Source organism: Anastrepha ludens, chromosome X (genome assembly GCF_028408465.1).
Source record: "Anastrepha ludens isolate Willacy chromosome X, idAnaLude1.1, whole genome shotgun sequence".
Taxonomy (NCBI): domain Eukaryota; kingdom Metazoa; phylum Arthropoda; class Insecta; order Diptera; family Tephritidae; genus Anastrepha; species Anastrepha ludens.
This window is the reverse complement of record NC_071503.1, coordinates 49,629,036-49,644,633: the sequence shown is the minus strand read 5'-3', so window position 1 is coordinate 49,644,633 and position 15,598 is coordinate 49,629,036. Positions and strand designations below refer to the sequence as shown.

Genomic DNA, 15,598 nt, shown 5'->3' with positions numbered 1-15,598 from the left:
GGCTCAAAAACTACTGGACCGATTTTAAAAATTCTTTCACCATTCGAAAGCTACATCATCCACGAGTAACATGGATTATATTTTATTTTGGAAATAGGGCTCGAGATATAGGTCAAAACGTGGACCCGGGTAATCTTCGGATGTGCATATACAATATGGGTATCAAATGGAAGCTGCTGGTGAATGCTTTAGTCCAGAGTATTTATCATGCCGCTCCGTGACTAGGGTCTCGAGATAGAGACCAAAACGTGGACCCTAGAATGTGTTTGTACAATATGGATATCAAATTGAAGCTGTTGGTCAATGCTTTGGTACAGAGTATTTTTCATGCCGCTCCGTGACTGGGGTCTCGAGATATAGGCCAAAACGTGGACCCGGGTAACCTTCGGACGTGTATGTACAATATGGGTATCAAATGAAAGCTGTTGGTGAATGCTTTAGTATAGAGTATTTTTCATGCCGCTCCGTGACTGGGGTCTCGAGATATAGGTCAAAACGTGGACCCGGGTAACCTTTGGTTGTGTATGTACAATATAGGTATCAAATGAAAGCTGTTGAAAAAAAAAATTTTTTTTTCGTTTTTTTTTTTGAAAAATATAAATGGATAAGGTTAAAAAAGCTCCAATGCTTAATAAAACATATAAATTGAAACGAAAAATTCATGGATGATCAGGAAAAAGGACGATTGTTTATTCATATGCGTTGATTTGAAATTTAAAAACAATCTTCTTTTTTCCTGATTTTCAATTTATATTTTATATTTACTCAAAAACAAATAGAAAAACAAAAAATATTGTTTATGCCAAAGCGCTTGAATAAAGAATAAAGAAATAAATAATATGAAAATCATATATTTTCTGTTCTAAACCATATCTATTCTATTTTAGTGTGCCCAGCGAAGGGGGCCGGGTTTGCTAGTATACTATATATGAGTAGTTAACTTACTTGTTGGTAAAAATAAAAAATAGAAATTAAAAAAACTAGTGCTTCAATTTTCTTAACTTAAATGAACATATACCAATAATTCAACTCGACAGGATTTCCTTACAAAATCAATATATTCGTTCAGCTAAGTCAAATGAATATCTGCATATGAAAAATCGTTCATATGGACGTGCAAAAGCAAACACGCATATACATAAATACATGCATACAAACTTCCATAGACATACTGGCATATGAGGCTGCGAGCACTTGCGACAGAAAAAATATTTCGATTTACTATTGCTGTCGAGAATTTAGAACACATATTTACATACATATATTGATGCATTCATATGTGCGGAGCCGCGGCCACTCGACTTGACAAAAATTCAAGATTTACCAAATATTGGCAAATAATTCAACGCGAAATATTCCAATATTGACTATTTTCGAATGGTCGTGAAAATTGGCATATGGGCGGCTCGTTTTATGAATGAAAGTACTTCGCTCGTAGAAATATGAGTTCGAACTTATCAATGAATTTGTTTTTGTTGTGCTTTTTAATATTTGAAACTGTTCAGCGCCGTCGCGGGTAAATAATCATGGCGGCAACAGCTACGCCTAGGAATGCATTTTGTTCTTGTAGTCGCTAGGCTTAGAATTTTAGTTTTGGAAGCATACACATATAGAGGCATAAAGTAAGTATGTGCGGTTATATGTATATACGAATATTCATTGTTTTGCTTAGAATAGAAACTTTTACGTACATATGTACATTGTCCCAACATATGTATTCATATGTATATGCATACATACATACATATTTATATGTACCCGAATACCGTTTAGATGAGTTTTTTTGCATATGTTAGGAATATGTTTGCATACGTTTGTCTATTTGCTTTTGAATTTTTTATATGTAGATACATATGAGCTGTGTTTTGAGGCAGGTCAATATTTTTTCTGCCCACATGAATATGGATGGTAGATGTTATATCTATTTAGTATATGAATATACATACATATGGATATAAAAATTTAAAAAGGACACATATTGCTGAATAATAACCGTTGATGCAAATGAATGGTTTACAAAGCCAATTTTTTATGTGGATATTTTGAAATTATTTTGAAATTATTTTGATAATGCACTTAATATCAATACAATTTAGTTTATTAGATACTTAAAATTTCACATTCATGCGCAAGCGTCAACGGCTTAGAATGGCTAGATCAGAACGAAGTTGAAGGAGCAGGAATTAGAGTAGATATTCTTTTTTTAATCGCAGTAGTTACGATTTAAGTTTTCTACTCGTATTGTAAAATTTTTTTACACTTATAACTCTCAGCAATATTGATTACTAGTCTTAACTAGTCGTAAATAAAAGCACGAAGCAATTTTTTTTCTTTTTACAATAACAATCTAACGCGTTTACATAAGAAACCCACATTTTGAAAAATCTCACGTGAGATTGGGGGATGGGGGAGGGGGTTGAATAAAGTCTCACGACATCTCATCAGGGGGGGAGGGAGGTACAAAAATTGAAAAAATCACCTCACGTAATTTATGGACGCCCCCTAATCCATTTGCGCATGCAAAATGCCAACGGGAAATAAGCATGAAAGAGAAAAGTGATTTTTGCATACATACATACATATGTATATTAGAAATATGTTTGCATACGTTTGTCTATTTGCTTTGAATTCTTTATATGTATGTAGATGTGTATGAGAGGTGTATGAGCGGGGTTTTGAGGCAGGTCATGTTTTTTTCTGCCCACATGAATAGGGATGGTAGATGTTATATTAATTCAACACTTTGCTGAATAATAAACCTTGATGTAAATGAATGGTTTACAAAGTTATTTTTTGTGTTATGATATTTGAATAATTTTGATAATAGACCTAAATTCAATACAATTTAGTCAATTAGATACTTAAAATTTCATATTCATGCATGCATATACTTAGAATTATTATTATTATTATTTATTAGAGAAATATGAAATATTATATAACACTAATTGATAGAGCATACTAGCTAAGTAGGCCTACGGTGCTATTGCGTTACTTAGAATTAATTTATTCATCTCACAAGAAATAATCCATTTGCGCATGCAAAATGCCGACGGCAAATAAGCATGAAAGAAAAATGTACAAGTCTTCTGTTATTTTCTTTTCCCTAATACCAAATCATGGCATTTTACATTTCAATGCAAACGCTATATTTATTTCTGTTGACTCTCTTCTGTTAACTTCCTACCCTCGTTTTGATGTGTTTTGACATTTAACCTGCCCATTCGTTCCTGAGCCTTCTCTATGAATTTACGTTCTCTGGAAGAACTCCAGTCTTTAAGAAGAGTTCTGTTATTAGCAGAACTCCACCGCAACCAACAGCTGTTAAAAGGTGGTTCAATTTGTACAAACGCAGAAAAATGCGTACTATGCGAGAGATCACATGCGGCAGGTAACGCCAAATGCCCACGCTATCAACAAGCAGTACGCAAAATAAGAACATGAAGTATTTGCAGCTAAACATCAAACACTGTGAGGCAGCACATGACCTGCTAAGGCAAACGGTTTTAGAAAACAAAGTGGATGTGGTCTCCGCTCGGAAATTTTCGTAGACATCAACTCGCATAATTGGATGAACGATTCTAACAAGCTACCAGCAATCCGTGTGGTGCTCATTAAGACACCCCATAATAGGATATCTGTTGCAAATACAGGATGCAAATAGGCGAATCTAGATTGTGTATACTATGTGAGCTGCTATGCGCCACCAAGGTGGAGCATAGAAGATTTTCCACACTTGATGACAACACTGGAATTTGAGCTTAGAGGAAAGCTGGAGATTCTCATGGCAGGAGATTTCGATGCATGGTCAAGAACATGGGGTAGTCGGTACACAACTCCGAGAGGGCGATTATTAGGAGAAACTGGCAGCAATGGACCTTATTCTGCTCAAGACCCCAGGAGTGAACACATTCTACTGCGCCAGCGGGCGATCAATACCACTGTGCGACAGCAATTTTCGGGCCCATACCAAACCAATTGCAAATGAAAGTACTCGTGTAGAACAGTAAAACCCAAATTGGGTTTTGGTCTACCGGGTCTCAATTTTTCTTTTAAGTGTACTAAAGTTTCGCAATATTGATCAAATGTCATATTAATTAATATGGTAAGTCCAGTACAAATATTGATGTTTCTTAAACTTCACGTTAGTAGACTTTTAGTAAAATTCAATGATACATTTTTTTTGTAGAACATTTCAACCCGTTGAATCCAACCGTTATGTGACTACTCAACCCATTTTTTCAAAAATTCTTCAAAAGCCTTCTTAAACTGTATACTAAAGGGTAAATATGTTCTGCAAAAAGATTCCTTGGTTTGAAGGGTTTGAAACTGCCAATGGCAAATTTTATGTTATCCTCCGTTATAAAACATATTGGAAAACTGAAAAGCATTAGTAATTCTATTGCTCCTTCACTCTTAGTTGTCCAATTACCATCCACTTTCATGAGGTACAGTGTCCGACACTCGAAGTGAAGCAATTGTGTGGACGTTATGAAGTTCGATAAGTTGTTTTTTAGCTATTCATTGCTCACTCGAGCTTTGTGAGATGGTGCCGAGTCCTGTTGAAACCTCCATGGTCTGCCACCGAAATGTTTGTCTTCCCACGGCTTCAAAGAAACCTTCAGAATAATTTCCGGAAAATACAATATTTCGGATTTTCGCATTTACCTTGACGCCAGGCTCGATGAAAGCGATTGGAGAGCGCCCATCTGTGGTTACGGCGGCCCAAACCGTTACCTGTGGCGAGTGCTGCCTCCTGGTGCCCAATCGATAACTCAAATTCTCGGACGAACGGTCGGTCAAATAAAAAAACTTTATTTACATTAAGGTGCTCGAGCTCATGAACAATCGCTGGTTGTGATTTTTCAGCCAAATATATCGCAATCACACTATTACGTTTGAAATCCATTACTGATTTTCTTTTTTCGCGTCTACTCTCGGCAAAATGCTTCCGCGCGCTTGTAAACAATACTGTGGACTGTAATTTAGTCAACTAACAAACAGCGAATGCTCGTGCACAGCAGATAGGGTTGCTGGGGCTCGTTGATACAACTTTCCGGAGTCCCCTGATCTCCGAAACACTTTCTATCAGAACTTCCTCCAAGACGCTGAAGTCAAAGACTAGGTGCAGATCAGAATTGATTTGGTATATAACGCCAGAGAGATTTCTGGCTAATATGGTTTTAAATATTCCCCAGTTTGCGCGTCTGCGGCTTACAACCGGCATGCACTACTTAGTTGGCCACAAAATATTGTACATTAGGTACCTATCGTCTGAGAATGAGTAGTCTTTAGACACTCTCCAATTTATTAAAATTTGTGCTTCTCGTTCATTCTTCTTCTTCTTTATTTGCCAATTCAATTCCGAATATAGGCGATCATACAATTTATACAATATATATTACAATTAAATATCGAATTACAAAAATATTTTACGTTTAATATAAATTTGTTATAATTTCATGATAAAGGTCTCGATTTCTCGCTGTCTCCAATAAAGTTCCTACATTGCCGATTCCAGTCCAATGTCTTATATTTCTTAGCTTCGTTCATTGACTTACTTCCCTTCTAGTAACGGGTGATTTTTTAACTATTATCTTTTTAAACAGTTGGTTTAAACAGCTGACGCACGTTTCGTGTTATGTTTCACTGTCAAACACCTTCAGTTTGGTCTATAATTTAGCTATGAATCGTTTTACAAACGAACAACGCTTGCATATCATTGAATTTTATTATAAAAATGCGTGTTCTGTTAAGAAAGTTTATCGCGCGCTTCTTCCATTTTATGGTCAGTTTAATCGACCCACTGAAACGGCTATTCGAGCTTTTGTGACTAAATTTAGAACCAAATTTACATTATTCGACTTTAAACCACCAACACGCTTACGTAGAGTGCGAACTGAAGAAAATATCGCTGATGTATCGGCCAGTGTTAATGATGACCATCAATCGATTCGTCGCCGTTCGCAGCAATTGGGCCTATGTTACTCAACAACGTGGAAAATACAGCTGGTGCAAGAATTGAAGTCAAACGACCTACCGCAACGCAGAATTTTTGGTGAATGGGCTCTCGGAAAGTTGGCCGGAGATCCACTTTTTTATCGAAAAATTGTGTTCAGCGACGAAGTTCGATTTTGGATCAATGGGTACGTAAATAAGAAGAATTGTCGATTTTGGATTGAAGATCAGCCAGAAGAATTGCAAGAGCAACCAATGTATCCAGAAAAGTTCACAGTTTGATGCGGTTTATGGGCTGGAGGTATCATTGGACCGTACTTCTTCAAAGATGCTACGAATCGTAACTTAACTGTGAATGGAGAGCGCTACCGTGAAATGATATCCAACTTTTTTTTGCCCAAAATGCAAGAGCTTGACTGGCATGACATCTGGTTTCAGCAAGACGGTGCCACATGCCACACAGCACGCGTAACAATGGACTTGTTGAGAGGTGAGTTCGGTGAACATTTTATTTCACGTTCGGGACCTGTCAATTTCCACCCAGATCGTGCGATATAACGCCTTTAGATTATTTTTTGTGGGGCTATGTTAAAGCTTATATCTATTTAGACAAGCCTGTTTGAATTAACGCATTGGAAGACAAAATTAAAGCATTTATATGTGAGATACCGGCCGAAAAATTGGAAAGAGTATGCAAAAATTTGAGTAACCGGATGGACCATTTGAAGCGCTGTCGCGGTCAACATTTGCATGAAATAATATTCAAACATTAAATTACATGGACTGTACTATCGATTTAAATAAAAATTGCATGCTATTTTCTGAATTTTACGTGTGTTTGTTTGAAAAACTTTCCTCTAGCTCTAAAAAAATCAGGAGGTATATATTACTATCGTATTATAAAGATTATTGCACATTATGTACTCAATGATGTAATCAGCGAGCTGAAACCTGGCACGAATGCATATAAATATTATGTTGTATTTATATATACGGTACTTAGGGCTAAAAAAAGTAGGTATTGGAAAAGGGGAAAAGGCACCTCACATATAAACTGAAATTTCCAAATCGCTTTTCTCCCGAACTACAAAAGCGAAGATAATAAAATACAGTTACAGAAACTGTCAATAGGTAGGTATTGCGCTAGATCACAGCATGGCCCTGTAGGTAGCATCCCTTCTTTCCGCGGCAACATTACATATCTCGTCGTACCATTTTTTTCTTTCGGACCCGCCGAAATCTTGTTTCTTCTTCGGCGGCGGCACGTTAAGAACAAGAAATGTTGTTCCATTGCTCGTGTGGCCGAATGGTTGGACAGTAATCTCAGAGAGCAGCTTTCCGCTGTCAAAAATTCGGAGGCGTGTGCGTATTTTGGCTGCAACAAGATTATGATCCGAGTAGATGTTAAAGCGTGTCCTCCATCTATCGCGACGTGATCGAACTGGTTTCGTGTTTTGTTTTAATGCTGGAATCTGGTGCTGCTATGTATAGAGCCCCGACAAAGTCGATCAGCCTCTGTCCGTTATCGGATCTTTCTATGTGCAGGCTGAATTTTCCGAACGTGGGGCCAAAACTTCCCTCCTTGCCTACCCTGACATTAAAGTCACCAAGCACGATTTTTATACTATGGCGTAGCAGCTTTCGTAGAAACGTTCCAGAAGAAATCTTTGGTAACATCGTCCTTCTCTTTCGTCGGGCCGTGGGCGCAAATGAGCGAGATGTTAAAAAAACGGGATTTGATGCGGATTATTGCGAGGCGCTCGTCCACCGGAGTGAACGACGAAGTCTCTTTCCTACAAAAAATCCGACACCGAATTCGCGCTCCTTTACATGGCAGCTGTAGTAGGCGCGCAAGGTCCTATGTTTTTCTTGCCTTGCTCCGTCCATCGCATCTCTAGAGCAGCGATGTTAGCCTTTGCTCTCACGAGGACATCAACCAACCAGGCATAGGTACTTTCCCCATTAAGGGACCGGACATTCTAGGTGCATGCGCACAACCAGATATCCTGGGTTGATTCGTTTTTTCACTTTAGCTCGATCTCAAACGGATGTTCGGAAGCTATCCAGAGGATACTTGGGTGGAACCGTATGCAGAAGAATCGTCATTGCCACTCCCAAGTGAATGGCAGTCAGGTATTTTCCCAACTTGCGTGGGCTTCTACACACGGAACTATCCATAACTTACTCTGGCATAATTGAAAATTGAAGAATTGGAATCGTCGCAAGAAGCTATACGAAAAGCTTGAATCTTTATAGTTCAACTTTGCAGAAGAACCAGCAACTCTTGTGGCTACATTTTTTAGTACTAATTTTGTGTGCAGTTCGGATAATGATCTAATTTAATCAAATTTTTTCAGTTCATCTTTGTCCTTTGGCACATCACCCAGATGGAAGATTACATTTTGGAAGCCATTGCAACTCTGAGGTCCTAACCAATGCTGATGGTATATTGAGAACAAAGTGAACACTGAAGCGTTTCTAGCTCACTTTGATGCAATCCCCATGCCGCACATCAGTGGTGACGCTGGCTCCTTGCTAGCGCCATGATGCCGCGCATTGCCAAAAGCTGCGACGCACCGGCGCCCCACGCGGGGTTACGCTCAAGAAGACGACCCGTGTACTGGTGGACAGAGCTCAGAAGAAACTGCTTTCGTAATAGAAGAAGGTACACCAGAGCCAGACGAAACAGAGAAGCAGAGGCGGAAGCTGCTGATTTCAGACAATCCCGAAAAGCGCTGAAGCAAGCAATCATCGCCAGTAAGAAGGCAAAATGGGAAGAGCTTCGAAGGGATCTAAATAGCAACTCTTGGGGTTTGGGCTATAAAATTGTAACGGGAAAGCTAAACGCCAACTCTACAGCCGTACATCTAGACAGTGATGCTATCAGCAAAATAGTGGACAGACTGTTTCCCATGCACCCTATGCTGTACAGGGACCGAGACCCCCAAGTTTACGAGATGTTCCCACCCTTCACCGAAGGAGAGCTTAAAGCCGCGGCAAGAAGCCTCAAACGAAACAAAGCTCCAGGCGCAGATGGGATAGCTGAAGCTCTCAAAATTGAGGCTGAAAGCCGACCAAATGCGATGCTCGATGTTTATAATGCATGCATTGCTCAAAGCATCTTTCCTAAGCTGTGGTAAATACAGAAACTGATGCTGATCAGTAAGGGTAAGGGTGACCCAGGGCAACCGTCAGCTTGGCGTCCGCTCTGCATGCTGGACAGCGCCGGCAAATTGCTTGAGAAACTCATACAACGCAGGCTTGCAGAGTCTTTTGAGAGCGCAGGAGGACTATCAGCAAGGCAATACGGTTTCCGCCGCGGGAAAGCAACCCTTGGCGCCTGTTGGTTGTAAGGAGCACTCAACGCAGACGCCACTACCCGAACCGCTTCACCGTCCTGGCAACGCTTGATGTACGAAGCGCCTTTAACAGTCTATAATGGATAGACATTATAAAGGCACTACGAGAAAGGTTTAGAATTCCTGCATACCTGCTAAGGATTCTCCAGAGCTACCTGAGCGAGCGTGAACTGCTGTACGACACACCAGATGGCCAGAAAACAACAGCGATAACGTCTGGCGCAGCTCAAGGATCTATTATCTGCCCCGATCTCTGGAATTTGAGCTACGATGAGATATTGAGTATAGAAATGCCAAAATATACATATCTAGTAGGACACGCGGACGATATAGCGGCGGTCATACCAGCTCGGGACACTAGAAAGAAGCTGAACCAAGTCATAATAAGCACGCAAATATGGCTTGACGACCACGGCCTGGAACTCGCCAAACATAAAACCGAAGTCATCCTTATGACACGAGATCACATCCCCCTCGAAGTCAGCATGCAAATAAGCGACACGTCCTTAGTGACCCACAAAATAGTGAAATACTTGGGTATTCAACTTGACTGCAGGATTTCTTTCTGGGCCTAGATACGGCTCGCGGCTACCAAAGCAGCAAAGGTCACGGGTATGCTAAGTAGATTAATGGCAAACATCGGTGTACCAACACAGAGCAAAAGAAAGCTAATTATGGCGGCCACAAGCTCAATTCTCCTGTGCGGCAGCGAAGTATGGGGAATTGTGCTAAACTGCAAAGCGAAGCGCAGCCGCAGGTGCAGCAATTTTCGTGATCAGCAGGCAGATACCCGTCGACCTCATGGTCCGGGAACGAATGGATGCGTGGGACTCTAAGAAGAAACACGCCATCACTAGCTTCTCAGAACGGAGATGCCAAACCATGCTGCGGTGGCAAAGCCGATGGGACAATGAACCGAGTGGCAGATGGACGGCCAAACTTATTCCATCAATTAACAAATGGGTCCAAAGGAACTTCGGGGAAGGGAACTACTTCTTAATTCAGTTCCTCTCGGGCTACGGATACTTCCGGAGATACCTATACCGTATGGGCAAGGTAACCGATTCCAAGTGCATATACTGCGAAGCACCGAGCAATGACGCTGAACACACGTTTTTTATTTGTGACAGATGGCTCGCGGAAAGAAATGCTCTGAGGGAGCAGATTGGAGACATCGCATCGAGCAACATAATCAGCAAAATGCTCGAACATGGGGAGCGCGGCAATGAAATACGTCGAGAACGTGCTACCAAAAAAAAAGATCAACCTCGACACAGTGCAATAAAGTGAAGCCGCGAAGATAAAGACACCAGAAGACGAGCCTATAGCATGAAAGCTGGCTAGAAATATGGTAGACCCAGACGTGGGTGAATATAATTGGTCCTTTATGGATGCCGTTCTGGACATTGGAAGTAATATAGAAAGCAGTTCCGGGAAGGGTGTCTCCGCTGAAGGTGAAGAGGGATCGGTTTAGTGGCCACACCACACGACGAAGTAGACGACGGTCGCTGTAAGTGCGAAGGCATTTTGAACCCTACCTCACCCACCAAAAAAAAAAAATGGTATATTGAAAAACACTACTCGCTCGCAAACCCATTAATGTTAATTTTCAATAACTCGCTTTCTGCTAGAAAAAGGCAGCCCACATATAACTCCCATCTTTAAAAGTGAGAATAAGATCACAATAGGCAAAAATTTCGACATTATGTGAGACTGTCGTCAAGATAAAGGTAATTTTTATAACTTTCAACTAGGTAACACTGCAGTTGCGAGAAAGAGACTTGTCTGCCCGAAGGAGGACAAAAGAAAAACTTGGAAAAAACAAATTTACAATAGGTACATAAAGCGAACAAAGGTCACAGACGAGACACAAATCGAAACAATGCGTTGACGACTTTAGTTTCACGGAGTTCGTTGCTGAGTAATCATGGAACGCAAAAAAAAATTATTGCTATGTATGGTGTTCCTTTGTGCGTAAAAAGAAGGGAGGAGAGGATGAAGAAAAAAATTCGTTTAATTTGGGTGCAGGCGTAGTGTACAAGGTAACACGAGTTTTCGCTTTTATCTTTATTTATTTTTTCGCACTTTCTATATTTCGAAAGAAATTTCTAAGTTTGTACATGTGTAGACAAATGGCAACAATAAGTAAACCATTTATTGAGAAACTTACAGTTTTGTTCAAAAACTAGCCAAAAATAAGAATGATATATAAGGACAGAAATGTGAAATTAAAATCATGGCAAGCTTTATTAGAAAATATAAAGAAGAAGACAAAAACGCTGGAAGATGGTTCCATATGTAGAAGGCCACGCAATTAGCGAAAGTTACTGATCGCCATTCACTTGGGAGTGGCCGGGCTGATTCTTCTGCATATTGTTCAAGCAGCTCACAACTTCCGGGAATCGCCCAAGTATCCTCTGGGTAGTTTTAGAACACACGTTCGGGAGGGAGCCAACGTGAGAAGGCGAAGCATCCCAGGATAGCTGGTTGTGCGCTGGGTCTGCGACCCGCCACTTAAACAGGGATTTGAGGGCATGCACCTGGAATTTCCGGTCCCTTAATGGGGAAGGTGCCTCTGCCCAGCTGGTTGATGTCCTCGTGAGAGTCAAGGCATACATCACTGTTATATAAGAAATGCGATGGACGGGGCAAGGCAAGAAAAACATAGGACCTTGCGACATCTACTACAGCTGCCATGTAAAGGAACATTAATTCGGCGTCGGATTTGTCGTAGGAGAGAGACTTCATCGCGAAGTACTGTCGTTCACTCCGGGGGACGAGCGCCTCGAAATAATCCGCACCAAAGCAAGTTTTTTAACATCTCCCTCATTCGCGCCCACGCCCCGGTGGGAGAGAAGGACAATGCGACCAAGGATTCCTTCTATGAGCACCTGGAACGTTCCTGTGAGCGCTGCCCCCGCCACGACAGAAAAATCGTCCTTGGCAACTTCAACGCCAGGGTGGGCAAGGAGGGAATTTTTGGTTCCACAGTCGGAAAATTCAGCCTGTACAACGAAACATCCGGAAACGGACAGAGGCTGATCGACTTCGCCGGGGCCCGAAACATGGTAGTCTGCAGCACCAGATTCCAGCATAAGAAGATACACTGAGCTCCCTGGCTGTCTCCTGATCGAAAAACACGAAACCAGTTCGGTCATGTTGTGATAGAAGGAAGACACGGTGCTAGTGTTTTGGATGTATGCCCGATCCTAGGACCCAACATCGATTCGGATCATTACCTTGTTGCAGCCAAACTGCACACATGCCTCTGTGCAGCAATAAACGTACATCTACTTACGCAAAAAATGTTCAACATCGAAAAGCTGCAATCACAATAGAGAGCCAGAAGATTCGCCACTCGACTCTCACTCCTGCTCTCAGAGAGTACTGCCCAACAAACCGGCATGCACGTCGCCGAAGAAGAAATCGGATCCCGGCGAGCCTGAAAAAGCAGTTGGTACGACGCGAAATGTAGAGCCACGCTGCGATCGGGCGCAACGCGAGCCATGTAGGATCGCTACCGAGAGCTAAGAAAAGGAGAGATACGTATTATCAAAAAGAAGAAACGAGAGGCCGAAATACGTGAGTGCGAGGAGATTGAGATGCTGGCCAATAAGAACAACGCAAGAAAATTCTACCAGAAGGTTCGGCGGCGGAGAGAAGGTTTTAAGACAGGGGTGTTTTCCTGTAGGAATAAAGACATCGCTGTCGTGAGACTATTTTAACTTGATCTTGGAGAGGATCGTACGAACCGCAGAACTTTATCGCTAAGGTGCAATATATTATAAGAGCGTACGATTGTTGTCGTATGCCGATGATATTGACATCATAAGAACGGCGCTGTTAGTTCTGCCAAACCGGATAAAGAGACAAAGCGAATGGGTCTGGGGGTGAACGAGGACAAAGCGAAGTACCTCCTGTCATCAAACAAACAGTCGGCGCAATCGCGTACCGGCACCCACGTCACTGTTGACAATTATGAATTCGGGGTTGTAAAAGACTTCGTTTATTTAGGAACCAACCTTAACACCGATAACAATGTCAGCCTTGAAATTCAACATTTTTTCACACTCAAAAAAGTACTATACCTCGTTTTCCGTCTGTGGCCTGCTTAACATACATACACGCAAATAATCACCAACACCAACGATGATTGCAATTGCCGATAGTCTGACCAGATGATAAACAAAAATAAAACTAAATAGAAGTGAATTTTGAACTAATTTTTAAAAAATGTATATTTTTCACATAACTGTAAACGCCACATTTTTAGAAGAAGGTAGAAAAATGTCAGGAAGAAAGAACTGAAATGTCATTCATTTATTTGGAGAACTTATCACCAATTTGCTATCACGAGAATAAAACGGGTGCCAAAAATCTTCTTTTGCAACGCACTAACTTAGTTTCTTTGTTTTTCTATTAATATATTGTTAATATTAGCAGTCAGTAAGAATCTTTATGTTTTTTTACTAAATTAAATAAAGAAAATAAATAAAAACTCTGAGGCTAGAGAACAAAAAAAAAGCTAAGTCATGTTACGAAAATACTAGGTCAGTCCATAAGTTCGTGCGTTTTTTAAAGGTGGTTTTAAAATTAATAAAAAAAATGGTTAAAGTATTTACATATTAATCAATAATAAATTTTCCTTCATTATTTACAATGTCTTCTCAACGTTTAGGCAAATTTTTTAATTCCCATATCAAAAAATTGTTTGTCCTTGGAACCAAAATACGCTTCGATATCCCTTTTTATAGCTTCTTTTGAGGAGTTCTTGTTACTCCTACGGAATTGAAGTCCACGGAAAAGGTGATAATCACGAGGTGCAATATCCGGCATTAGCTCCCATCCGAGCTCGTTCAACTTGCCTAATGTTTGCCCCGCGGTATGGGGTCTTGCGTTGCCGTGGTGAAACAAAACTTTGTCTCTATTCACTAAAGACGGTCGATTTTTTTAAGTGCGCCATTCAGGTTTGATAGCTGATGGGAATAATAATCTGCAGTTATCATCTGCTTTGGTTCCAGAAGTCATAAACAATACCGTTCTTATCCCACCAAATAGACAGGAGAATCCTTTTGGGGTGAAGGCCATCTCTAGGGGTTGGTTATGGTGTTTCATCTTTATCTAACCATTGGCGTTTGCGAACAGGATTATTGTAAAGGACCCATTTTTCATCACCAAAAACGATACGGTTCAAAAAACTTTCATTTTCAAGCCGTTCGAGCAGCTGAGAACACACTTTCACGCTCTGCTGAAGGTTGGCGACGGAAAGTCTATACGGAACACATTTTCCCAGCTTTGAAGCCTTTCCCAACTGAACCAGGTTCCTGTGAACTGTTCCATGCGATGAATTTAACCTTTGTTTGGTAGCTCGACTGTCAAATTTGGCTCAGTTTTTTTTATTTTTTTTTTTTATTCTTTCTATCATGGAGGCGTCGGAGTTACAGACTTCAGGACGACCAGCGCGGGGCATCCTCCACGTCGCAGTTACCACCTCGGAATTTTGAAAACCACTTTTGCGCAGTCCTTACACTCACGGTATCCTCTTCGTGAACAATGTATTTTCTGCAGCAGCAGTTGTTGCATTTTTACCACTTTTATAAAAAAATACAAAATATGCCTCTTATACGCGTTCGAAGATTCCATATTTATAAACAACACGTTCTTCTATCCGCAATTAAAATCACTTGTTGAATGTGCAATATATCAAAGAAAATATAAATAGATCCGTTATTTTCCGCGAATAATTTTTTGTATGCAAAAATCGTACAAAAGTGAAATTATGGGTAAAATACGCAGGATTACGAGTGGTTACTATCAGGCCAGTTCATAAACCTGATAGTAATCACTTCCCATTGCACGCTAGCGTGACGTGCTCAATGTCAAATTCACTGAGAGAAAAGTAACGGGACGACGATAGGCGCCATCTTATTATTCTTTCTATCATGGTTGATTATTATATCAGAAGTTCCGTATCCCCTGCATCATGCGTATGCCACAACAAACTCATCAACTACGTGCTCAGCCGTATCTTCAAATGCTAAAACAGCAACAACTGCATCAACAGAACTTCTACTAGCGACCCATCTGTATGCCTCTATGCAATCAGCTACACTAAAAAAGCAACCTGTAGTTATTGCATGCAAAAGAGCACGAAACTCACCTACAAAATCTCAACATCGACTGCCAGCAACAAAAAAATTAAAGAAATATCAACCCTCAGTCAAAGTAAGCTCGTTGAGCGGAACTTCTTCTGCAACCATATTTGCAGCTTTAGATGTGGA

General features: G+C 40.7%; 1 protein-coding gene across 1 annotated transcript in view; it reads left to right on the top strand.

The window, feature by feature from the left end:
* The window catches only part of LOC128870045 (uncharacterized protein K02A2.6-like), a 23,018-nt gene extending 7,625 nt beyond the window's left edge, over nt 1-15,393 (top strand). Inside the window, exon 3 of the mRNA XM_054112641.1 lies at nt 15,280-15,393. Within this exon, the coding sequence (XP_053968616.1) occupies nt 15,280-15,393 (114 nt within the window). The remainder of the gene's footprint in view (nt 1-15,279) is intronic.
* Nucleotides 15,394-15,598: the final 205 nt, after the last annotated feature.